The sequence below is a fragment of the Berghia stephanieae genome, chromosome 3, assembly GCF_034508935.2.
Source record: "Berghia stephanieae isolate SIO BIC M18660-M18661 chromosome 3, UCSD_Bste_1.3, whole genome shotgun sequence".
NCBI lineage: Eukaryota > Metazoa > Mollusca > Gastropoda > Nudibranchia > Aeolidiidae > Berghia > Berghia stephanieae.
This window is the reverse complement of record NC_088362.1, coordinates 21,234,660-21,261,469: the sequence shown is the minus strand read 5'-3', so window position 1 is coordinate 21,261,469 and position 26,810 is coordinate 21,234,660. Positions and strand designations below refer to the sequence as shown.

Below are 26,810 nucleotides of genomic sequence, written 5' to 3'. Positions count from 1 at the left end.
TTTTCCTCTTTACTTTATTATCATGAATTATGAGAGAGAGAGAGAGAGAGAGAGAGAGAGAGAGAGGGGATAACTTCTCTTTATAACCATTAATATCGTTATAACGGAGTTTTATTGTAAAAGAGGATTTTCTGGGAGCAATTTTCGATTCAGTGCGCATGATATTCCAACCGGAAACTGAGTTGCTTCTTCCATTCAAAATGGCTGACCACGACGATTTTCGAGGCTATGGTAGAAGTCGCCCAAGAGGCGATTATAATGGGTAATACATCATTAATGAGTCGATAATGATTTATTATGTCATTAATTGATTGCACATAAAGAAAAAGAACTCAGGATTCCATTGTTTTCTGGTTCATAGAACAAACTGTGATTTCATCACAGCGCAATTCTTAGAAATCCTTGTTTGGTCCATACTGCACTGCAAGGCAAGAGGACAGTGACTTCTTGACGAGTTTGTGGTCTGTGACTGTGACCAATTCTGTCGACGGTTGACTTGTGACTTATAACGTATAAAAAGCCTATAAGCTTTACTTTACAAATTAACTGCCAATGAAGATTGGAGAATACTCACATTTGATGGAGTTTATAGTAGGCACTTTCACCGATACGATTTTCACTGCCGTCGTTGACGCCGCTATCGCCTCGAGAAGTTGTGACCGGGTTTTTACGGTCCTGCGGAGGGGGCCTACGGATATCTACGTATTTTTGTGTTTTTTGATAAATGAACGGGGTCGTATCAGGTATCATTGTTTTCTGGAGATCGCGCATTTTTCAACAGTCTTTGTTTCATCGAGATCCATTCATTGGTTCAGAAGATACAGCAGAGTGAAGAAAGGCAAGTTTTTACTGATTTACAATTTTTTTTGTTGAAAATATAATGTTTTCAAACTTTATTGCAGTTAAAGCTTAACATTTCAATGTGTTGTATTCCAAATTTCATCTCATTTCATCCACCGGCAATGTGTTTTTTAGAACCGTAAAGAAAGGCGGTCTGATACCACCAGACCTGAAGTCGAGCGGAAATCTATCGATAATAGGTTTTTTCTTCTTTGTGTCTATTAAGCTACTTTCGTTTTAAAATTTATCGTAATAGATGGGGATCTTGTTCATTTTAAATGAAACTTGGTCTCGTTTTTATTTATGATTATTATATTTTTCCACTATGTTAATTTAATTTGACTTATATTGAAGTGAAAACAATGTGTTTTTAGAATTTTAATTTTAGTTTAGAATGGGTCTTCGTCTACAACTTTTGTCTTTTTTTTTCATCATCTCTTCCAACTTTCCAACATCATAATCGTCCATCATTATTATCACCATCTTCATATCATCACCACTTATTACTTTGTTATTAATAATTGTTAATTAATGACAATATAATAGTTCTGGCTCTTGTCTCAATTATTTTTTGTGGTTGTATTTTCCCCCTTCCCTCTCAGATTCAGCATTCCAATACAGCTTTTGAAAACTTCAACCTGACAAAGAAATCAAAATGGACCCTGTGTCTACCTTAATTGATGTATTAAAAACATTTCAGTATCTCCCTCCAGATCCTGATAATATTTGTCATGGATATATTATTTTCATTTCCTACTTGGAGAAAAAAAATCTGAATCAGGATCATTCTATTCAGATTCTTAAAGACACCAACTTGGCCTTGACCAATGAGAACAAACAGTTAGTAAAAGAAAATAAAAAAATTACATCTGATCTGAATCAACTGTTTTCCTTGAACAGAGATTTAAAAACAGAGCTGAAGGATTGCCATATTCAAATTGATTATTATATCGCTCTATTAGAAGAGACTTCAGCGCCATCTTGCTCTATCATCCAAAATAAAACTGGCAACAGTTACTCCTGCTCCATAAGAAAGGTCATATACAAATGTCTGTCAAATGAGGTACCAGCAGCTACCACTGGCACAGTTGTAAAATATGGAGTTCAGTGTCTCACTGGTTCTTCCTTATTGTCAGTCCCAAACATATCGACAGCTACCAGAATGGCACGTGAGATGGGAGTAATTGCTGACATTCAGTCTGCTGAAACAATTCTGTCATCTGATGCAATGACCTTATCATGGGATGCCACAATGGTTGATGGACAACACATCAATGAAATACATATTTCAACAAAGTCATCAATACTCACCCTTAATGCAGCTCAATTGCCTGGTGGATGTGCAGAGGATTATGTACATCATATTTCAGACACTTTGGACAACATTGGGATGGCTTATGCTTCTTACAAAGGTATCCCACATATTGATGTGTGTGATGCCATAAAAGGAAAAATTTTATGTACTTTAACAGATCGGGCTGCTGCCGTGGTGCTGCTGGAGGAGAAATTGAACAAAAGCTTGTTGGATCTCAAGTGCAACCTCCACCCTTTGGATGGCCTGGCAAATGGCGCCCGTTCAGCTCTTAGAAAGCTGGACAGTAAGAGAAATCTTCATGGGAAAACCCTTGGAGGAACAAGCTGTGCTGTAAGTGTTATTCAGGGATTTACAAGATTCGATACAAGGAAAAGGGTGACCCTCTTGGTTTTAAAATTTTTCTTAAGTCGGAGGATTTAAAACCAGGAACGTTCTTGAGGTATGTTGGGAATCGTCTCCATGTTCTTTTTCATCTGGCTGGAACTATTTATCGTTATCGCCACCAATTGGTCACCTATCTGAGGACACAGTGCAGTGCAACAACTCTTGCAAATTGCCTCGCCACGATCTGTCGAATCCGAAAATTCTCAATGACCTGCAACTTTTGGGGATGGTGGGTAAATCGATCACAGCACCATGGATGGCTCTTTGCTACACTTCGTCCTCTGTTAGGAACCATGCAGGAATAGCTCATTCTTTGATCAACATCATTCCTAAGATTCAGACACTCGCCCATGCCCCGGATCGACTGTACTCCGCAACCGAGGATGTGTTCGGCCGACACTTTATGGAAGAAGACACAGTTCTTCAGTCTTTAAAAATAGTTGATAGAGATGAGGCTGATTTGTATTTGTCTACAGAATGTATTCTTCAGGAGTTTGTGTCTATTCTGACACGACAACTGAAAGAGTACATGCCTGAGGGTGCAAATTCTGCAGCTGTCATGGCTGGAAGAGTTGACACCGCCCCAGCACACAACATATGGGCAGAGAGAACCCTGGGCATTCTTGACAAACAGATGAGGCGAGCCCAAATGCTGCTCTAGATTATATCGATGCCAAAGTCAAGGTGAAGACCAACGGAACACTTGATTGGCTAGACAGCAAGTCCATTGAAGAGCAGTCAAAAATCATCCTGTTTGCAAGGTGCCAGGGCATAAAGAATAAGTCCAGCTTTAATCTACGCCAGTCTGCATTGCAAATGGAGCTGGTGAAACGGCAGAGGGTAAAGCAACAAAGAAGGACAGAGTGCGAAGAGCCAAAATTGCAAATGATGTCACCGGTGCGCTTCAGGACTCATCTGGATTGTCAAATACTATCTTCAGAAATGTAAAAGGGCTTCTTGGATATTTAACTCAAATTTTCGATCAGCCGAAAGAGGTCATCGGATGCTATATTATTCACACCTGGAATGTTGAGGGAGAAGATATTCTTTACAATGGTCGAATTGTCAAATTGTCCAAGAAGAGGGATATTTTTACCATATCTTACTGGCGGGAGGAAGAGTCTGAGGACGAGTCTACAGAGTTCAGAGTAAAAGTTGTAGACATCATCACTGATATCGTGACAGAGGATCTTCACTTCCTTTGACTCTGATATTGTCTTCTTGAAGAATTGTTTCTGCCTTGCTGTGGATCCAGGTATGTTAATTTGCTGTCATTTTAATTTGGTTTACCTTTTGTTTCCTCAGTGACCCCGAACTTTAAAAAAAATATCAGCCGATGATTTTGAAACAAATATTTTTATAGACTTCGGTTACATGGTACAAAGGGAAATTAGCTATTACCTTTTCATATTTCTGGATAGAGCTTGAAAGACCTTTAAAATGATATATCATTTGTCAATATCTGTTAAATAGGACAGTATTTATAGTCCGATTTGTAAATCGGGTTTTCGCATACGGTACAGCGCCATTGCTCAATCACACGTAATGTTACATAATCATTACATAACAATGTTGCGTGATTAATTTCTTGCATTATTTCCTTTGGTCTAGTACCTCTATTGATTATATTAGGTGAAACATGTAATAATATGCTCTTTTTTTAACATAGTTGCTCTCTAGAAGGAGAAAACCCTAAATTCATCAATTTTCGGTCACAATTTTCAAGAATATTTTCTTATATAGCTATATAAGGAGAAATTGTCGATATAAAAATCCATAACTTTTGAACCAATTGAGCTACAGTGTTGTATCATATATCATTTTAAATGGTTTTTAAAGCTCTATCCAAATAACATGGTTTTATTTCCTTTAGTCCCCTTTGAAAAATTCATGAAAGTGCCTATTTATAGGTGCAAAGTTAAGATGCTAAACTCGGTAGAGAGCCTCGCCTTTGGCCTACCAACCTCCGCTGCACGTCCAACTCGCCTTGAGCATGCATTCACGTAAAATATAAAGATTTTTTAAAAAAAACTACCTCTGTTTCAAAAACTAGCATCTTTCAACTTTCTAAGAAACATTTTGATTTTTCAGAACTTTAGTTCGTTAAAAAATACCGGCCAATCTGACCCGTTGAGTCGAATGAAAACGAAATTTTGTTGTTTACACGGTTCAAAGGAAATGTCGTAAATAAGCTTTCATGGACTTCCTGTGTTGTTTTTACAGTGTCACGTGACCTTTTTGAGAAATTTGTCGTCTGCTACAAATAATTAGACCGGTAGGGGGTAGATATTTTCGTTGGCGAAGAGAAAAAGTGAGTATTATTTCTTGGACTTGTAGAGAGGCCTGGGGTCCACCAGCAGTCAAGTTGATTGAATAAAAGAAAAAAAGGCCTTTTTTATCCGCCGCCACCACCACCACCGTGAGAGTGGAGGGGGGGGGGGTGCATGCCGACGAGAGGGAGACGTCGATTGGTGACCTTGGTGACGTAGACATCTCAAGGATGCTGGCAGTTGCAGTTGCAGGTGTTCTTAACCCCTTAACAGCGAAGCTAATTTTTTGCTTTTAGATAGTAGTTTGCTTTTATCTTTATTATTGTTAACGGGGAATACAGCGTTTCCACCAAGAGAGTAGTCAGACTATCGCAACTCGGACTTCAATTGTCTATAATAGTTTTGCCGTTACTTGTCTTTTGATGATAGAAGATTTGGTGTTAGGTCAAAGATCGAATTTCGCCCCTAAAAGGTTGCATTGCTACTGGGTTTGCTCCCCCCCCCCCCCCCTCCTCCTCCTTTTTTTCTTCTTTTTTTTTCAACTTAGTATTGTTGATTGCTATTTCCTTTTTTTATGATTAGCAAGTGCCGTAGGAGTCTCACAGGATGCAGGAGTACTGCAATTAACTCTTTGCCCGTGACATTGATTTTTTTTGTTTTTAAATAATAGTCGTCATTTATATTATTTTTTAACGCAGAAAAAAAAAACGTTTCCACCATAAGAGCAGTAAGAATATTGATAAAAAGCGCTTTGAGCACGTTGGCTGGATATTGCCCTATATAAAAGCTCAAGTTTTTAAATTGTAATTTTTTTTGTCTTTTGATGAAAACGGTAAGTTTTTATTTTTGGTCCAAGTAAGATTGATATTCGCCTTTAAAAGGTTAAGTTGTTTTGTATTTTTTTTCAGGTTTTTGCTTTTTTTCAAATGCCTAGTGAGAGAGAAAAAACAAAACAATCATACATGTATCTGCAAACAGCAGAACGTTTTCATTTTACAATGAGATGGGAAGGGGAAGGGATAACACTATGACAAGAGAGAGAGAGAGAGAGAGAGATGCGCGGGGGAATGGGGGGGGGGGGGGGGGATAGTAAGGGGGAATGGGAAAAGATGAAAGAAACAATGGGTTGCCTGATGACGTAGATCAAAGGATTGTTACAGCGGTGTTCACGGTGCGTACTTCGTGAAATTTTAACCTTTTACAGTGACACTGATTTTTTTCTCCAGATTGCTTATGCAGAATAGATCGTTTCCACCAAGAGAGCAGTAGTAAGAGTATATTTCGACTCGGGCTTCAATTAAACTATAAATCGCAAAGCTTGTCTTTTAATGATAACATTAAGACTAAGATCTGGAGTTTGGGGAGTGTAAGATGGAATCTCGCCATTAATGGTTAAAATTGTTTTGATTTTTTAAAAAATAACACACACACACACACACACACGAGCGCGCGCGGTCACGACAGCGAGGACCATCTATTGCTTGTGTTGCAACGGTAAACCAGTTTACGTGTACGTAGATCCTGAGGCTAGATGCCCCGTTACCGTGTACGTAGGCACTCCCAAAAAAAAAAAAAAAGAAAGAGACACACACACACATACACACACACACACACACACACACACACAGTCTCGCATCCGCTACGAACTAATTTTGCGCACCAATTTTTACTGCACTAATGCACCAAATTGCATACCTATCTAGGGACACTTTTTTCCGTATCTTTTTCTCAATAAACTTTTTAAAAAACCTTTGTTTTGCGCGGCAGGCGGCAGGGCACTTGGCACTAGGGGGCACCAACCATTGGACAGACGAAAAAAAAAACACGATTTCGCGAGGAATGAATCATGAAAAATTTACGATATAATTTCAAACACAACTTTTGAAATTCATCAAGGATTGTCTAGTACCGAATGTTTTTTGATAGAAAACAAATGTAGCTTCAAATCTAAACTGCTTTTGACGGTAAGCGGTAAGTTTTTATATATTTTTCTGTCCAAACGAATGATTTGTCCTGGTTATAGAAGCTAAGTATTGGTAACACCGGCTCAGCTCTCTAGATTTGATTTTCACTGAACTGGCTGGTCCAAGTCCAAGTCCAAAGCAAAACTGCAGAAATTAGAAACTAAAACTAAAAAAAAATTAATATTAAAACTAAAACGTCTTTCTTACTTTGATTCTAATTCTTTGGTTAATTGTTTTGCTTTTCATCTTATTTTACAAATTAATTTTTTTTTTAAAAAGATGTTTGCTCTGGCTCTGTGACTGTGAAATGCCGTTGTGATTATTGCCAGAGACAGAGATGTCTGCCAATAATCAATGATGAAGAACGATTATTGATATTGCCAGACACTGTCTCATACCTGTAAATCTTCCGGTAATTGTCGGATTTCCTACTACGATTTTGCTCGATATATTCTGTCAAGTGCTGACAAATTTGAATGGTTTAGGACCTAACTGAAAGTGATAAATATCAGGGAGACCTTCCGAAAGCTCCTACATCCCCAGTATTCTTGTTCTAGTAGGGGGTTTGGGAGGGGGAAACTTCTTATAATTTTCTAGTAGGGGGTTTGGGAGGGGAAGACTTTTTTTTTTTGTTGAAAAAAGAGACATAAATCATAAAAATCCATCCATAAACAAAATAATCAGTGGATTTTATTGTGACACTTATCACTCAACAGTCCTAATATCTTTACACAATCACTAGGCCATTTATCATCTCATTCCTGGAGCGTCAATTGGATATTTACCTAGGTACCTACAGTCTATGTAGACTATTGAAATGAGCTCACAGAATTTCAACATTTTTTTCAAGTGCATTTACTTTTACCTCCCTGATTCGTAGGTGTGGTCAGTTTTGGGGTGAACAACACCTAGGCTTAGGGATTCGTCCGCGAAATAAACAATTCCCCGTAAATTATCAATACCCCAAAATTGTGGTCAGAATGAACAAATTATAGAAAAGAAGATCGATAAAGTTAACAGGTAGGTAGGTAGTGAAATTTTTAATGGTTGGTGAACTATGAACTGATTTGCTGATCAACAAGTTTCTTACTGGTTGAAAACAAAAAGTTGGAATTGCCAGTTTGGCCTTTTCAGTTCAAAGTGTCAAAAACTTGCATTTCATGGATGCCATTTGCTTTTTTAAAAAGCTGGATTTGGCATTTGAGCACTGTTCACTTTCATCTTATGTTAAATATCACTTGATATTAAATGGTTTGGGACACAAATTACCACTGGCATTTTTTCAGATTATTTGGTATTTTTCTCGCCGAGTTTGGCATTTTACATAAAAAATTTCTTCAATAACGAAAGGTCAGGCTTTTGATCGTCGCCAGACAGTGTCTGGCAATAATCGTTCATTAAAATGCAGTCAGACAGAAAGCCTTTGGAGTAGGAGGCAAGCAGCCTTAAATTCAATCAGAGTAAGAGCAACCTGTTCGCAATAAACTATTTGCTGATAGATGCACAGGACATTAAAAAATTATTTAAAAATTTATTTTTTTTAAATCAGGGAAACTTGAGGGTCCTTTCCGTTTTGCTGTTTAGACATGAATTAAAAAATGAACTTTATTTCATCAAAGTCATTGTCCACTGAAAAAAAAAAAAGAAATAAAGCCTGAAAGCCAATGTGTACAAAACGACTCTCATAAAGATTGAATGGACTGTGAATTTATATAATAAAGACTTGCTAACCGTTTATTTCATTTGCGTCATACCTTGCTTGCAACTGTGAAATTATTTTCACAGTATTGTATCTCAAAAAAAAAGTTATTCGCATTCGTATAACAACTATAATGAAAGAAAAGTAAAGGTTCAATTTTGTACAATGATGGAGAGAGCTTGAGTGCTGCACTGTATTACTCTTGTATGTGAAAATTGAAAACACGTGTAGAGAAAAAAAATATAAAAGAGAGAGCGTGAGTTGCTTGACAATAAACTCTTCCACTTGACATGTCTGAGAAAATGAAACTGGATTTCTTAGTTATACTTTGCTTACCTCACCTGATTTTAATCAGGACCATCACATTATAATGGTCCCCTCACCCCCCCCCCCCCCCCCCCCCCCCCATATTTTATTTTTTATCTTTTGTTTGGAAAATAAGAAATGATTACTTCCCCTAGATGTCAACCCATCCTTGCCAGAAACCTTATCTATTCTTGGAAAAAGAAATGTTTGGTGGATGACATACCAGCTGACAAAAGCTTTATCTTATCTTTAGCAAGATAATTCTGTGAAAATAGATACTACAGTGAAATATAAGGGCTGTAGTTTCACAATTACATATCATTTTGGGGGAAAATTTGTTTGTTTTTTTAAAAAATCATACTAAAGTTGTTGTAGTCTCTAGATTTTCCATTAGTTTGATATCTTGACTTTCAGTTTCTAAAGTATTTTATTTTGTGATTACCATCCTTTGAATAAGGATTGCTGAAAGCATACAATAAAAAATACATCTCTTTACTAGAGTTTCTTGGTTTTCTTAAAAACCCATTCAATTGTTAAATGATGTCTCATATGTAAGTAGATTTGATATATTTTATATAGCATAATATTTATCATTGAAGTCATCAATGCAATTTTCTGATATTTTTCTTTTTGTAATTTGAACTATGGTGTTTGTAATTTCGCAACCAAAAGAGTGAACAAGTTTTACAGAAGCTTCAAAATTGGATGCCAAATACACACTTTTGTGAAATAACAGCTCGTATAATGCTGCATGTTTCACTGATTAATTGCTGAATTTTGAGCTCTCTTCCCAGATGAACTTAGCTATGCTACCAAGATTTCCAATTCAACAAATATTATTAATAAAAGACTCCCCTATAGTTTTGTAGTTGGGGTAAAAAAAAAAATTGTAATCTTACACAATTTTGTACCCATTATATCACAATAAATGAAAAAAGCATTTTGATAATTAAAGGTGGCCCCAATTCGTAATACAGTATTGTATTTTACAGAATAATTACAATGTGTGTGACTCGTTAGTTTGTGTACAATTATTCGCAATGACGCTAATATACTAGAGTGTGATAACAATAATAGGATGCCAAAATAATCCTAAGTTATCTATCACTAAATATAAATAGATGACGCAAACTGACAACTTTTTACAGTGTCAAAATTAGTTGATTTTGAGAGTGTTAGTGTCGTCGGTACATATTTTATGATATCTGTTTGACTCAACGAACTTTCAAACTGACTTTAAATTATAAAAGGAAATCAAGTTACCTGTTTATCTATCTGTAAAAAATATATTTCTAATTTTCAAATCTTTCAGTAGAGTTGTGCGCCGTATCAATTTTTTTATTGACTCAAATAAAGCACAATGTTCTCCACAATGCTATATTTTTTAAAGAAAGGATTAATATTTTTATCATCATCATTATCGTTTGTTTTGTTTTTGTTTTTTGATTTTTAATTTTTTAAACAGTTGATACTTATACCTATGAATTATTTTTTTCACATATTGATATTATTATTAAGCAATAACAATCCCAACATTAAAAATTCTTTCAGATACGATGATAGGAGCTACAACAGAGGAGGAGATCGGGGAAACTACAATGATGGCTATAACAGAAACAGACGTGTGGGTGGTGGCTTTGGAGGGGATGGCGGTGGTTATGACCGTGATCAAGGCTACCGCGGTGGTGGAGCTAGTAACTATTCTAATGAAAAAAAATACCCAACAGAACCTCCCTACACCGTCTTTGTAGGAAATTTGCCAATGGAGACAGTACAAGGCGATGTAGATCATATTTTTGAAGAGTTACCTGTAAGTGTAATTGTTGATTATACTTTGAATTAAGTTGCTTTTCATACTGTACTGTTAGTTATTTTATTTTATTCATGACGTATATGAGGCTAGTTTGGTCAGCATCTACCCTTTATCCTTTGTCCCTAGTACTTTCCGAACCGTCCTGAATGAAGCAACTTGCTTTTCCCCAGGCTCTGATTAGAGTCAGATGGAGCCAGTCGAATAAAAGTGAATTTTTATGGTTTTTTTGGTGAGATTTTTAAAAAACGTTTAGATAACTCCTGATGTTTAACCTTTTTCTTACTTTATGTAGAGTGCCTTTGACTGAGAGTGTAGATCTCTAAATCTGCACATCTTTTGTATTGTGTACCACATTACTCTCAATTGCCATCTCTATGACTGTCACTTCTAACGTAGTGAATAGATTAGTTAAGACCCTATTGATTAACTTTTTATTTCAGATCGTATCATGTTTGAATATGCTTATTAGTCATAGTCCTCTTAATTGCATCCTTTGTTTAGTTTTTTTTTTTCTTTCTTTCTTTTGTTTTTTTTTTGGTTACAATTTTATTCAAGAAAGTTGAAACTTACTTTTATTTGACACTCATCATCATATCTTGTCGCGCCAGTGAGTCAGCCAGTCCCGGGCAGTCTGGTTGCATTCCCTCAGGTCAGCATTGGTGCAGTGAGGTCCCAGCGAGCATTCGGACAGGATGTGGTCCATGGTCTGTCTGGGGTGACCGCATGGGCATTCAGTGCCCGGTGAGATTTTCCATTTAAAGAGGTTGGTGGCGGTGTTTCCCACCTTTGCTCTAGCTCTGTTCAGCGCCACCCATTCTTTTCTCTTGAGGTCTGTGCCTGCTGGGAGCTTTTCTGTTGGGGGCTGGAGGGCATCGTTTGCTGTCTTGTCCCATTCTACCCATTTGTCCAGGCGGAAGAATGCTGAGTGGTCTGGGTGAAGGCTCTCTACTGTGAGGAAGCTTTTTCTTGATTTGAGCCTGCTTTTGGGGCAATTGTGGTCATGAAGGGGGTGTCTCTGGTCCATTTCCTGTTTGTATTTTTGTATTTGGGCATGAGCTTCCCTCCGGATGTGTGGTGGGGCTATTCCTGCTGCACGGTAGACCAGTGGTAATGGTGTTGCTCTCAGCTGGCCCGTTATGATCCGGCAGGCGTTGTTGAGCTCGGGGTCTAGCTTGGAGGCATGGCATGATCGGCCCATACAGCTGAGCAGTACTCCGCAGTTGAGTAGCTGAGGGCCAATGCTGTGGTCCTTAGAGTTTTAGGGTCAGTTCCCCAGTTCATGTTTGCCAGCTTTCCAAGGAGGGCATTACGCGTGGACACTTTTGCCTTGGTCTTCCTCACGTGTTCTCTGAAGGACAGAGTCCGATCAAGCGTCACTCCGAGGTACACTGGGTGGTAGTTGTACTCTAATGTCTGGCCATTCCACTTGATGTTAAGTTTTTTGTGGGCTTGGTGGTTGTTGAGGTGAAATGCACACACTTGTGTTTTCCCTGGGTTGGCGTTCAGCGAGTTTTTAGTGTAGTACTTTGTAAGGGTGTCTAGGGCATTTGTCAGTCTGCTCTCGATTGGTTGGAAGGACACATCCTGTGTTGCGAGGCATAGGTCATCAGCATATATGAATCGGCGGATATTTGGGAACTCAGGCTGATCATTTGTATATATGTTGAAAAGTGTTGGAGCTAGCACTGATCCTTGGGGAAGACCATTCTTCTGGGTGCGCCACCTGCTCTTCCGGCCATCCATTTCAACAAAGAAGCGCCTGTTTTCGAGAAGTGACTGGATAATATTTACAATTTTCTTATTCTTTATCATTTTAGCCACTTTGAGGAGTAGGATCTTGTGATTCACTGTGTCATAGGCTGCAGTGAGGTCGACGAAGACTGTGCCAGTGACCCGTTTTGTCTCAAACCCATCTTCTATGAATTGTGTAAGGTTAAGAAGTTGACCACATGTTGACCGTCCTGGTCGGAATCCAGCCTGGTCTGGAGACAGTTGTTCGTCTAGACTGGGTGACATGCGGGACATAACCATTCGCTCAAATAGCTTGTATGCGATGCACAGGAGGGAAATCGGGCGATAGCTTTTCTTGGATTTTGGATCTTTCCCCGGTTTCAGTAGGGCGACTACTCTTGCTTTCCTCCATGCACTTGGCAGCCTGTTTGTCCTTGCGCATACATTGAAGAGGTCCAATAGCCAGGATAGGGTTCTCGGGCCAAAGTGTTGAATCATCTCAGTTGTGATTCCATCCAGTCCAGATGCTTTTCCTGCCTTCAGATGGGACAAGGCCTCTAGTAGCTCCTCCAGGGTAAAAGAGTCAAGATGATCTTCACTATCCTTGAGGGCTTTGTCCATTTCACGTTTCAGGGCTTTTAGTTGGCCTCGTGCTTTCTTGGCTGGTTTCCCATTCAGTAGAAGCTGATGTGCTACTTGGTCAGGTGTTACTGCAGCCACTCTTGTCTGGGTATTTTTGTCATTATTCAGTTTTGAAATTGTAGTCCAGGCCTTTTTGCTGTTTAGGGTCATATTGGTGGAGGTTATTAATTCCTTCCATCTTTCCAATCTTTCATCGGCTATCATTGATGTGAGTTCTTCACCCAGTTCTAGGGTTTCTTCACTGAAAGGATCCACCTTGTATGGTTCAATGTATCTTTCATATAGTTTCTTGCTTTCATCTTGGAGACATGGAATATAACTTTTTCGGCATCCTCTGGGATGTTTTTCTTTGCAACTTTCCATATGAGTGTTCTAAAGTCTTGGTATCTCTGTGGGTCACTTTTTATATTGGTGATCTTATTGTCTAAATCTTTAGTAAAGTTTTCCCAATTTGCTTTTCTAAAATTGAATCGTGGTATCGCATTTGATTCGAGGGCTTTAACAGCTGGTTTGATGCTGATGGTAATAGGCCTGTGTTGAGATTTCGGTATAGGCTCACCTACAGTCCTTTCAAAGTTTGAGAAGTGTTGAGAGGATATGAATGCCAGGTCCGGATTGTAACCTTTCTTCCACCGGCACTCATAAAGGTTTTCTTGTCTTTGGGGTTATGGAGGATTGTGAAGTCATTGCCAGCCGCCCATTCCTCAACAGCATCTCCGTCAAGGTTATTTTGCTCATATCCCCATATAGTGTTATGGCTGTTAAAATCTCCAATGATCAGAGTTGGTTTTCTATCGGATAGATTCATTTGGGGCCACTTGAATGGGGTTAATGGAGGTTTGTACACAGATATGATGGTAATCAGTGTTGTTTCTACTCTGAGAATCTCAATGTCATTTTCTGAGTGATCATCGCTTTTCAGTATGGTAGATTTTTCTCGAGTGTACATGGCACTTCCATATTTTGGGTGTTCGTGGTGTATTACTAGTTGCATGCCAGGTATGCAAGGTGGTTTTGAGTCTTTGTGGGTTTCCTGTAAGCAAATTATATCTGCTTTTAGCTCTGTCAGTATCTTGCATTTGGTATGGGAGATTCCTTCTGTGTTGAAACTTACAACATTGAAGTTTTCCATTGTCTGGGCCGAGGGGCTATCCTTTTACCGCCCAATTTATTCTCTCTGGTCGCGTAGTGTAGCAATCAGTCTCCTTCAGAGAAGGATTACAGGAGCACGACGTGAACGTTTGCTACTTGCTCCCATTTGACACTCAGTGAGTTTTTCAGAAGATTCTTAAAAGAAATAACTTAGAATTACCGTTTGTAATGTTCATGAAAATTTTGGTGACTCATAGTCTTGCTATCATTTGCTAATAAGCCATATCACATTTTGTTAATTATTAATTCGACATCCTGAGCTGATGACCACAAGTAAGGGTTGCACAGGTCTACGATATTTATATTGTTTCAAAAGAATTCTTTTGAATTATTTATAAAAATTCCCTTTTTATTTCAAAGGTAAAAAGTGTGCGATTAGTGAGAGACAGGGAAACAGATAAATTTAAAGGTAAGATTTTAAAACTGGTATTTAATTTTATCGTGATTTTGGTTGTTATTTGTCATTTTCTGGTTGGGGTTCCTGACCTCCCATCGTGGACAGGGAGGTACATACTATGTCCTCTATCCCCCTATGTCTGTTTTCCAACATGCTTTTTGTCTTTGTCTTGGAATGAGATTACTTGGTTTTGTCCTGGCCCTGGCTGGGAGGGAAACAGTCAAATGTATAGTTAGTTTTGGAAGATGATATTTTGTTCCTTGTAAATCATCTCTCTGTTGTTTATGTATTATATATTATTTGTAAACATTTGAGTCAAAGTAGGGACCTGCGCTTGTGTCTGGATGAGACTTTTAGGTGATCTCAAACTAAGTTACTAAGTACTTTGATAGTGTGCTCTTGGAATCTACATGTTTCCTACTTGATCCAATTCCCCCTTTTCATACTTTTTCTTGGGTGCTTTAATTGTAATTCTAGAATTTATTACTATCCCATTTTCTTCCTTTTTACTGGTGCTGATATGACCTTAATGTTTTGCAAGTGCCGTAAAACCCTTAAAAACAAACAAACAATTATTTGTCATTTTAGCAGAAGTTAAGTGATACAGGAATTTTGATCGGTGCTAGTTTGGTGAGTTTGATTTCACTTAAAGGTCATCCTAACAGAATTTGTTTAAAATCTCTTATCAGAGCAGCTGTTTTCACAAAGAGTTGTAAGATCACACAAATAGTGGTTTCATCAAATTTGCGTCTCTGCTGGAGAGCCTGTCTGTTGATCTCATGTAGTCTGTTTATGCACGATTATTAAAGATTTCATGTATTACCAAATGTTAGTCATTTATTACACCAGCTGATCTAAGGTTAAGAGGCAATTGTTATTGTTGAATACTACAGGAACCTGGATAAACGTTCACTCTCTGGACCTTACAACTGATGGAATTCATATTTTATATATTGGTCTATTATAACAATTCATAAAAGATGCCCATCTTTTTAACAATTGTTGTATAAAAATGAGTTCTCATGATTATTTCTGCAGGTTTCTGTTATGTTGAATTTGATGATTTAGATGCGTTTAAAGAAGCTCTGGATTTTAATGGTGCTGTAAGTATACAAATGTCTTTGGCCTTTTCAAATTTAACACAAGAACTATACCCATTTTATTTATTTTTTTCAACAATAGTACTGGATTATATAAGCACATTAAAATTACTTCTCAACATCAATCTGCTCACTATGAATTTTCTACTGCAATACAGGAGTGTTGATCTTCCAGATTTAAATAGGAATTCAAGAGAAATCCCACTTTTTATTTTCTTCTTTTGCATTTACTCATCTTTAAGTTTTTGTTCTAGTTATTCCGATTTTTTGGTTTTAATGTTCTCTTATTTTTTTTATTTTTTTTTGACAACAGTTGGGTTTGGTTAGATCTAGAGCTGAGCAACAGTTAGACAGGGAGGGGGGGGGGGGGGGGTTGTATTTCATATACCTTGATTTTGAGTATTGTTTGCTTTATTTCATTTCCAGGAATTCGAGGGCAGACCTCTTAAGGTTGATGTAGCAACTGGGAGGAAAGGTGATCGTAATCAAGGTTTTAACAGGGGAGGCCGTGGTGGTGGTGGTGAGTACTCTTGAAATTAAATTTATTGACGGGTTTTTGAATTGACTCTACACGCTGGAAGTAAATGTAAAGAATCTGTTTTACATATATATTTGTTTCATTATGATGTGAAAATATCAAATTAGTTTCTTTAAATTATACATTCTCAAGTGCCCAGCCCGGTTAGTGTTTGACGATATAACACATATTTTTTTAGGGTGGGAAATGGTTTTATGAACTGAAATTTTCTAGTTCTCACTAATTCCAGTTCCTCAATTTATCCTACCTAAATATTTTCATTGTAGTAGTCCTTCAGAACCATAGGCCCCAAGAGCCAGAGTTTATCCTGGTTTCTATAAGGTAAAATAGACAATAGCAATTACGTGCTACCCTTTGGATAGGATACTCGTCTTTTGCAAAGTACTTTCCTTCAGATCTATTAGACCCAGCTACCAAATCCTTGCTGGGTGGACTAGGGGGTCAGAAAAAAAATCTTGACTGCACCCAGAATCGATATTGGTCCCTTTGCTTGTGAACCGAGTGCTCTACCAAATGAGCTATTGGGACACCCTATTTTAATTGTGGTTCTTCTTATTGAGTTAGATGAGATGATTTTAAAAATAGGTTAGCATTATTCATCACATTTCAAAATATCTTTTTATTCCGTAGGGGAGTTAGAGATTGTATGATTTTAAGAAATTATTTATGTGTGACATTGTGAGTTTTTGGTGGAATACTATTACTCTGCTTGTGACCAGGGTTTGAGTCCTGCTGTTGGTGGCTCAAAGCTGCTGTTTTCAGACAAAGGGTCGTATTTTTGAAACAATCACATTTTACGTGAGGGCCAATAAAAATGTTTGCTCCTATATCTTGTAATCTATCAATTCATAAAATCTTATTTTTGTAATAAAACATTTATTTATTGACTTGGTGTCACGAAATTTGGATAGAATATGACAGTGGCAATAACTCAATTTGACTCTTTGTCCTATGGTGGCAAAAAGACTTCTTGCGAAAACCTCTTTAGTCACATTCTATAACAGTACTTAAATGTAAAACTACTTTATCTGTTAGAGCATCATTTTTGTTGGGGGGAAAGTTGTCTGAGCATCTTACAGGCATCATTTCCATTCTACATTTTTAATGTTGATGTTGGCTTGGGATCGCTTGTAAATGATTTGAGTTTGAGAATGATGCTTGGATATTGTGCTTTATTCAAAAGAAAAAAAAAGCTCGCGTTTGTATTCACTTTGTTTACCTTGGGGACAGTAGCAGTGATTATGTCATTTTTTAATTTCATCTGAATGAAGCTTAGTAAAAATTTTATTCAATTCATTGTTAGCAACTATTAGAAGATAATAATAATAATAATAATAATCTTTTGGTTTCCCTATTTAAATTTGGTTTTCTTTTTCCTGGATGAATATTTTGTTTGTTTATAAATTTTGACTCTAATTCAATGTGTTCTGCTAATTATCAATCCTTTTTTGCATGATAGAAGAAAAATCAAAGTAATCTTTCTCAATTCTGTTTCCATCACTTGATTCAAGAACTGGAAATATAATGAGCATATGTTACAGTGAAGACATAATCAGTCGGATGGTGAAGAGGATTGAACTGAGATATTGCCAAGTTTAGTTAGAAGGTCAATTTTTTATCAAAAATGAGTTCTTGTCATAAATGATTAAATCAACCCTTTTTGTACATCTTCATGAAATATCAAAGCTTAATTTCACTTCTAAATATTTTTTACAACTAGTCAAGGTGAAAAAGTATGAAATTTGAGAAAAGTTGCTGGATACCTTTCCCATATCTGACCATAAGTTCATGAAAAATCACCCGATTTAATTCAAATAAAGATTAAAATGCTCTTTCAGAAAATGCAAAGTAAAGGAAATCCAAAATTTTCACCTTCCATCTGATTATATCATGCACTGGACATATAGTTATAAAAAGCTAAGTCATTGGTTTCAATTAACTAATACTACTGGTTAAAGCAGTGCATTATTCAACATATTCCATTTTCTAATTTTCATAGGTTTTGGCGGCGGTGGCCGAGGAGGTGGATTGGGTGGCGGTGGCAGAGATGGAGATTCACGAGACTTCAATAGAGGAGGCTCAGGCGGTTACAGGGGTGGTGGTGGTGGTGGCAGCTACCGTGGCAATTATGGTAACAGTGACAGAGGTTATGACCATGGTGGCTATGGTGGCAACGACAGAGGATTTGACCGTGGTGGTCAGAATCGCAGAAGACAGGATAGTGGAGGGGCGAATGAATTTAGAGAAGCATCTCCTGGTGAGTTTTTATATTATTTTTTTAAAGTTTTATTTAATGGATTAGAATTTTGAATAAAATGTTTTGTTATATTTTTCTGTCTCTTACTTGTCATATGTGATTTTTCAGGATGGTTTGATCTGGAAGCTATGGTATAGCTGGCTGAAATAGAATAACTGAAATATGGCTGCAAATTGAAAATGTCTTTTTTCACTTTTTTTTTTTCTCATAAAATCTTACTTACTTTATTTAAAATGGTGTGAAATTGATTTTGCAAAAGAAGTATTTCTAACTCCTCACCTTTAACAAAAGTTCACACTTTGACAAGTGTTGACATCTCATTTTCTGTGTGGGATTTTTGACCTCCCATAGTGGGCAGAGAGGTACCTCTGTGTCTTCTATCCCCCTACATCTGTTTTCCAATTGCTTTCTGTCTTTGTCTTGGAATGCGATTACTTAGTTTTGTCCTGACCCTGGCCGGAGTCTTTGACTGGGAGGGAAAACAATCAAATGTACTGTTAAAAGTTTTAGGAGATGATATATTTTTCCTTGTAAATCGTCTCTCTGTTATGTTTTGAATGTATAATGTAAGCATTTGAGTGTGTTCCTCTCAGTGGGATTCTGTGTTGGTGTCTGGATGAGACTTAGGTGATCTCAAATAAGTACATTGATGATATGCTCTTGGAATCTGCATCTGTTCCCTATTTGAACTATTCCCATCTGTCTTACCTTTACTTGGATGCTTTAATTGTAATTCTAGAACATTTTACTATCCCATATTCTCACTTTTTACTGGCGCTGAAATAACCTAAATGCGGGTGGTTGGATGGGAGCATCACCCTTGAATCATATACCTATGATATTCGCATGGGTGTACTATCCGATAGTGATGTCGTTTCTTCTTCTCTTTACTAGCCTATCCTGCTTCTTTGGTTTGTGATTGTATTTTTGACAGGGGATTTTTTTTTTCTGTAAATCTTCTGCCTGTTTGTTCTTGGTTATTTATAATTTAGCTTATGATATCTTTAGGTTATGATTTTGATTTACATTTGTACTATTTTTGTTAGATTGCTTGTTTTTTTGTTTCAGCGGTCTCTCATATAACCTCAATTGTGTTGGAAGAGACCTAAAGCAACAAACAAAAAAACAAAAAAAAACAAAAATGACCTAAATGTGTTGGAAGCGCCGTAAAACCCTTAAAAACAAAACATCTCATTTTAGTTGGCAAAGAATGCTGGTCAAATGAACAGGTTCTTTATTTTTTTTAATCCCCTTAAGGGAAATCCATTTTGATAGTCCTTGAGTCTATTTTTGGCCTTGGGGTTCCATCCAGTCTTCAAGTGAAGTATTAGAATGGGGATATTTCAGATCATCCTGTCTTTGCTTTATAATTGATTCTGGTCATTTATTACATCATTTATCAGTGCTGATGGTTTTCCTCAGATCCGTGATTTTGGTGCCAGAGGAGGAATTTTCTTTTTTATAAAATTACATTTTTCCCCGTCATATGAAGAGTGGTTTCTTCCAAAACTCCCTGACTCCTTTGTTTCTCATTTTGAGATATTGAGGATTTTTTCCTCTATAATCTCTCATTTGGTGTATAAGTTTATCATATTTAAACTACAAATTCTCACAAATCTAAGGAAATTCCTGTGTCAATTGATGCTTGAAAGAACATTTTCATTTCAATTTATCTGGTGGATGGAAAATCGACTTAAAAGAGTTTGTGAAAACCAGCCTTTTAATGTATTGGCAGTGAGAGACTTGTATGTATGGAGGAACATATAGATGAAGAGGAAAAAGAACTACATATTAGTGCATTTTATCACTCTCCAGAAGTTAGCTAGAGTATCAATGATAGTTTATCATCTCAATTGCTCTAAAAGGGCAGTAAAATGGGGCTTAAAGGCAATCATTCGTTTTTCACTTTTTGTAACCACCAACACTGATTTATAGTATTCAAGAATTCCCATGAATCCTCATTGTCTTATTGTTCCTTTATGTCGTATGATGATAAATTGTGCAAAATGGTTGACAGAATTGGGAGATTGTATTTTGGTGAAATTTTACAAGAATTTTTTATATTTTGCTCAATTATATGGCAGACTTCTTCGAAAAATTGGTAAAACTAAGAAATGTAGGCTTCAATTTCAGAACTTCATGAGCATTTCTAAGTCATTAAAACTTATTGAAAATGAAAGTTGATGTCAAAGTACATAATTTTAAGGATTTTGAAGTGTTATTTAATCATTGTGAGGGTAAGTAGTTGATCTGCGACTTCTCTTTTTATCTCCTAAAAATTACGAATTTTAACATTTCCAAGTAGGCAGGTCGGATTTGAGTGTGGCAGCATGCTTACTTATTTGGCTAATTTACTTAGTAGACAAGAACTGTCTGAAAGGGAGAATAGAATGTGGAGGGAAAAAAATAGAGTATACATAAAGTAAAATGGATAGACCGATGAAAAAAGAATGACAATGAAATGAATGAGAGAATGGATTGATGGAAGAAGTTACAGGGGACGGGGAGAAGAGAGAAATAGAAAAGAAAAGAGGTTGCCACCTCCTCCTCCTCCTCTCCCCCCCCCCCCCCCCCCCCCCCCCCCCCCCCCCAACAGAGTTACAGAGTTGCTCATTGCAATTCTCTTCCAATCTATCTTTGATTGTTAGTATTATTATTATTATTATTATAATTGTTAATGATGTTATTGTTTTGTTGTTTTTTTTCTTTTTAATTTTTTTTCAAAAATGCTTGATGACAGAATTTAAAGATTGTTTATTCTTAATCCCCTTTAATGCAAATTTAATGTTGCATTATCTATATTTGTTGATATATGTTTGTATAGTACTCTTTTTACCCTCTAGCAAAATTTAATGTATTCACTCCTTTCAATTTCGTCCTCAGAATCTTTGGCACGAAGGCCAAAACTCAACCTAAAACCACGGACAGTTGTACCAGCTAAGGAAGAATCAGGCAGTGGTGCGCGTAATGAAAGCATATTTGGTAAAGGACGTCCGCGAGAACAGCGACCAGAAGACTTAAAGGAAACTGAAGAGAGAAGCAGGAATGCCAGTGAAAGCAGCAGCACACAATAGGGTCATCAATTTGTTGTTTTGTTTTTTTTTCCTTCTCCAGATTTGTGTTCCCTGTAAGTTTTTGCTGGATCCTTTACATGTCAGTCTATTTTGAATCTCTACTTCGGGGAGGAGTTAGAATCAGCTTAAGATGTTGAAGTCATAGAGTAGCATAGTGGCCAACTGTCCCTATTTGGAAATCATGAGAAGAAGAAAAAGTTTAATTTAAAAAAAATTGGACTGTTTATATGTGTCAGTGCATGACATAATCAGCCGGAAGGTCAAAATTTTGGGTTTGCATTTTCTGAAAGAATATGCTCACCAGAGCATTTTAACCTTTATTTGAACTAAATAGGGTGGTTTTTCATGAAGTTATGGTCAGATGTATTGGAAAGGAATACAGCAATTTTCTCAAATTTCATCAGTGATGATACTTTTCCGCGGAAATCCGCGGTTTTCTTTCCTTTCCTCGGTTTTCCTCCTCAGATCCTCGATTAAAATTAAATTAAAACAGCCTATAAGCTTCATATAAAGTAGCAATCCAAACAGGTTGGACCCCCACCTAGAAAGAGGCCCAAAACACACTAGTACTCTTCAAGTACTCAAAAGAAGTCATCCTGCCTACTTTCCTGTGGTGCAAGAATGTTCTAGGTGAGTTTTCCGTTTTTCCGAGACTTTTCCTCCTTTTTGACTTTTTGTGAGTATCATCACTGTTTCATACTTTTTAAACTTTAAAATATTTAGAAGTGAAATTAAGCTTTGATATTTCCTGAAGATGTACAAAAAGGGTTGATTTCATCATTTATGACAAGAACTTATGTTTGATAAAAATTGACCTTCTAACTAAACTTGGCAATATCTCAGTTCAACTGATTATGTCATTTGCTATAACATATACAGTCCAATACATTTTTTGTTGTTTTTGAAAACGACCCTTGCATGTTCCAGGAATATTCCTTTTAGACCAGAAAAAAATAAAACAATGGACAGAAAAGTTCTAAATCTAGGTTATATTATTATATGACAGTCCAAACATACTGCTGTTTTGGTTCATGCTGCTATTGCGCATTGGGATGTCCTCCTGTTTTAATTCTTTTGAAAAGTTGGCTGCTATGGAGTAGGAAGTAAGGAAGTGACTGTTAAAAAGAGTTGAATGTTTATTTAGTTACACAATTTTTAAAATAGATAACTTTGTCTCACTACATTTGCATTTGTGTACCGTACTGTACTGTTATGTCTGAATTATTCATCTGGAGTGTATTAATATTTTTAATTTCATAAATCATATATTTATAAAATTTAATCTCTTGTTTCGGCAGTTAAAAGAGAAAGATTAAAAAATTTATCATATTTGGAAAGGTCTTAGGCTCGAGCCTTTTTTACACACCCCACCCATGTTCATTATCGGGTTATTCTTTTTACTGTGTCAAAATTTCAAAGGGATTAATATTGATTCAGCTTACTCAGATGCCATGGTGTCTGTCCTTACATAGCTCAATGTATCATCAAAGCTTTTAGTTTTCCTGCTTAATCATGTTTTTTTTCCCCCTCTCATTAGTCACTGGCTTTTTAAAAAAAAATCTTTCATAATTTTTGTAATTCTAGGCTGTATATTTTCCTCAACACTTTTGCCACCTAAGGTAAAATTTCTTGGTTGCGACTCAAATTTTTTGCTTCTATAATATGAAACGGAAGGTTGTGGCACTGGGTCATTTATACAACTTTCAACTCAAGACAAAGATAATAGTTTAATTTTTGAAAAACTTATTGAAATTATATACTTGTCATTGGGTTCTTTATTGAATTATTTTTATTTATTATTATTATTATATAAAGAGAAGAAAAAGTTAAGATAAGGGCAGATTTGTAAAATAATATTTTTTTCCTTTCAGGTTTGTATTGTTATATTATTTTTATTTATCAATTAATTTATTTTTATTTCACAGATGTCATCCTCATCTCATCTAATCAAGTGAAACAATGGATTTTTTTCCCTTTTTTTTATATATATATATTTCTCAAATTGATTCATGTAAGGGGAGGGGTGTAGATAATGCAATATCACAATGTTTTTGGCATCATTTCCATACTGTTCTTTTTACCCACTTTTATGTGTTTAAAAAAAAATATATAATTTTATAAATCTCAACTCTTAACTTATTTCCCTACTTTTCTCTCCTTGTTAATCCATGACCAACTTTCTGGAATGAATCACAACAAACTTGTTAACACGTTGGTGAGATTTTTAATAGTCCGTATGGTAAAACTAAATAGCTGTTTTTTACATTATTAGAGCCTACCCTGGGGGTGATGTGGTTGGCTGGCTGCTTCTGTTAGGGCTTGTGTTCACTTCTATCCCACTGTGTCTATTGCCTCTTCTCCTTGGTCCTCGAGAGAGAGAGGGATAGCTTGATTTTGTCCATCAGACCTAGTTGAGATATTATGTTCCTAAAAAATGTGAGGGATAGAATTGATATTTCTTGTAAATTATCTCTATGTGATTTTCTATGGGTATGTGTGTGGAATGATTCGAAACCATCTTACCCCCTGCAGTCATTTATTAGTTCTGAAATTCTGTCACTGCCAAGTTCAAAAATCTCTCTCTCTCTCTTTCTCTCTCTCTCTCTCTCTCTCTCTCTCTCTCTCTCTCTCTCTCTCTCTCTCTCTCTCTCTCTCTCTCTCTCTCTCTCTCTCTCTCTCTCTCTCTCTCTCTCTCTCTCTCTCTCTCTCTCTCTCTCTCTATCTTCTTTTTTTTTTTTTTTCTTTTCTTTTTGAGAAATATTTATATTTAGCTCTGCTAAGTCACATGGTACATTATCATTATCAAGACACTGTGTTCCATTCTCTAAAGGAATACTGAATGGGGTTTGAATTGACTGAGTGTTTGTGTCGTGTTTCAGGATGGATGTCTCCTAACCAGTTGCGTATTGGGACATGAATTGAGAGCGTCAAATGCTCAGGATATGAGATTTAATATGTATTTCTTATCATTTCGCTTATTGTTCTAGTCGATAGTCTTTTTTTTTTTTTGGTGTTTTTTTTTCTCCCAAAAATTTGAAATGCTTGTTTCCAGTTGCTCGTAGTCATAGTTTTAAAAAAAGGAGTAGGTACCATTGTGTGAATACCAAGTGAGGTTTAAAGAATGCATATCAGTTAGGAGTTTCAAAACAGTGGGCAGTTGCTTTAAATGCACAGCATTCTCTTTTATCTAAACAAATCCTGACAAAATGGTATAATTTTACATTCGACAAAATCATTTTTTAGCAATTACCAAGGCTTGTAATGCAGCTCTTTTTATCTTCTCTTTTTAGTTTTAATTTATTTATTTATTTTCATTCTTTCATTTAGTTAGGATCACGCCTATGCTAATTCTTCCAAATTTTTATCAATGTCATTGCTAGGGTATAAAATATATATACAAATACAATCAAATGTTATTTCTGCATAAACATGTGTGTATATATATATATATCACACCAACTGCTGATCTTTAGTTGTAAAGTGGTGTTTGTGAATTAGTTTTCAGTCTTAACGAATAGCACATTTTCCCTCCTGACAGGCTCTTCTCTTCCTTTCAAAACTCATTTAAATTTTGAACTCACGTATACTAGAGGCTAATATTATCATTTTAATGAGTTTGAAACAAAGATCATCACTTCATTTCATGTCATGAGATTAGACAGATATTGTTTTGTCAGTATCCGTGGGATGATTGGAACACTCATATCCTTTGGTTGTAAATCTCATGATCTTTATATTTATATTCATAGGAGTTTAGTTATTTTTAACATCTTAAAATATTATATTGTTATTTTTATGATTTTTTTTTTATGGTTTGAAGTTGTTAACTTGTGCGCGCTTTATAGCATGTATGGATAAGGGTTAACATAACGAATGCTTTTCACCCCCAGAAAGAATATTGTCGGGTGTGTTGGTAAATTCTTTCTCCAGCACCCTCTCTAATAAATAAGATGATTGAAAAATCATTTGTAGTTAGTGTTTTGTGTAAATGATAATAATGATAATGTTATACTTGCAAGTTTTTGCTTTTATTATTATTATTATTTTTTTTAGATATTGGATACTTATTATACTGAGATCTACTTGTGTTTGTAAGTAGGTCGATAATGAAATCATTTTCTTTTTAAATCTCATAAAATGTACTAAATCAAATCTTTCTTGTTGAGTTGAAATATTTTCAATCATATGTCATGGTTGTTTTAATTATTGCATACATGTCTTATGCATTGAAAAATAAAATGTATATTTTACCAGTATTGAAATAACTGGTTATTGTCAATGTTTTTTCTTGTTATCTCTGTTTGGGCAAGGGAAATATACTAATAATAGTTCGGGCGGAGGAAATAGAATAAAATTGTAAATATTTTGATAAAACATTATTCGTTTGGGAAAAGGAAATTCGTTTACACACCTGCTTGTATTAAAATATAGATGGAATGAGGGTCTTTGTTGTTTTGTTTTTTTTTTGCCATCTGCGTTTATGAGTAATTCTCACTAAACTGTATTAACCAGACTATAAAAGTACATGGTTACACATAGTTTTGTGTGTTGGTTCGTTATATATCTGGATGGCAATGTGAGCTTATGTTTTTTTTGTTTTAAAGGGTTTTACGGCGCTTGCAACACATTTAGGTTATATCAGCACCAGCAAAAAGGAAGAAAATGGGATAGTTACAAGTTATAGAATTACAATTAAAGCACCCACCCAAGAAAAAGTAAGACATGTAGATTCCAAGAGCATACCACCAATGTACTTAGTTTGAAATCACCTATAAGTCTCATCCAGACACAAACACAAAATCCAACAAAGAGGAATACACTCAAATGCTTACATTATACATTGAAATAACAAATATAATAATACATAACAGTAACAGAGATGATTTACAAGGAAAAAAGTACAGTATCATCTCCCAAAACAATAACTATGCATTTGACTGTTTCCCTCCCAGCTAGGACTCTGGCCAGGGACAAAACCAAGTAATCTCACTCCAGGACAAAGACAGAAAGCATGTTGGAAAACAGTTATAAGGGGATAGAAGACACAGTATGTACCCCCTGCCCACTATAGGAGGTCAGGAACCCCACCACCAAGTGGGCTTCTTAGCCAAGCGCCTAACTTTAAGGTGATCTCAAACTTCGTACATTGCTCTTGTAATTGTAATCTTCATCTGATCCCTATTTGTTCCCCTTTGTATTACTTTTTCTTGGGTGCTTTAATTGTAATTCTAGAATTTGTCTATCCCTTTTTCTTCCTTTATACTGATACTGATATAACCTAAATGTGTTGTTGCTGTAAAACCCTTAAAAACAAAAACAAACGAACAC

General features: G+C 36.2%; 1 protein-coding gene across 2 annotated transcripts; it reads left to right on the top strand.

Annotated features, from left to right (window-relative positions):
* Positions 1 to 176: 176 nt before the first annotated feature.
* LOC144967312 (eukaryotic translation initiation factor 4H-like) lies at positions 177 to 25,744 on the top strand. 2 transcript variants are annotated; one of them, XR_013644355.1, is made up of 8 exons: positions 177 to 262; positions 10,330 to 10,588; positions 14,477 to 14,525; positions 15,552 to 15,616; positions 16,040 to 16,133; positions 18,151 to 18,408; positions 21,292 to 21,535; positions 23,408 to 25,744. XR_013644355.1 is itself a non-coding variant. In XM_078904391.1 (7 exons), the coding sequence occupies exons 1-7, from the start codon at positions 201 to 203 to the stop codon at positions 21,480 to 21,482; spliced, it is 978 nt and encodes a 325-aa protein (XP_078760517.1). In that variant the 5' UTR covers positions 177 to 200; the 3' UTR covers positions 21,483 to 21,664. The 2 variants fall into 2 exon arrangements, 1 of the variants encoding a protein (XP_078760517.1); XM_078904391.1 differs by lacking the exon at positions 23,408 to 25,744 and having other exon boundaries at positions 21,292 to 21,664.
* The last annotated feature ends 1,066 nt before the right edge of the window (positions 25,745 to 26,810 follow it).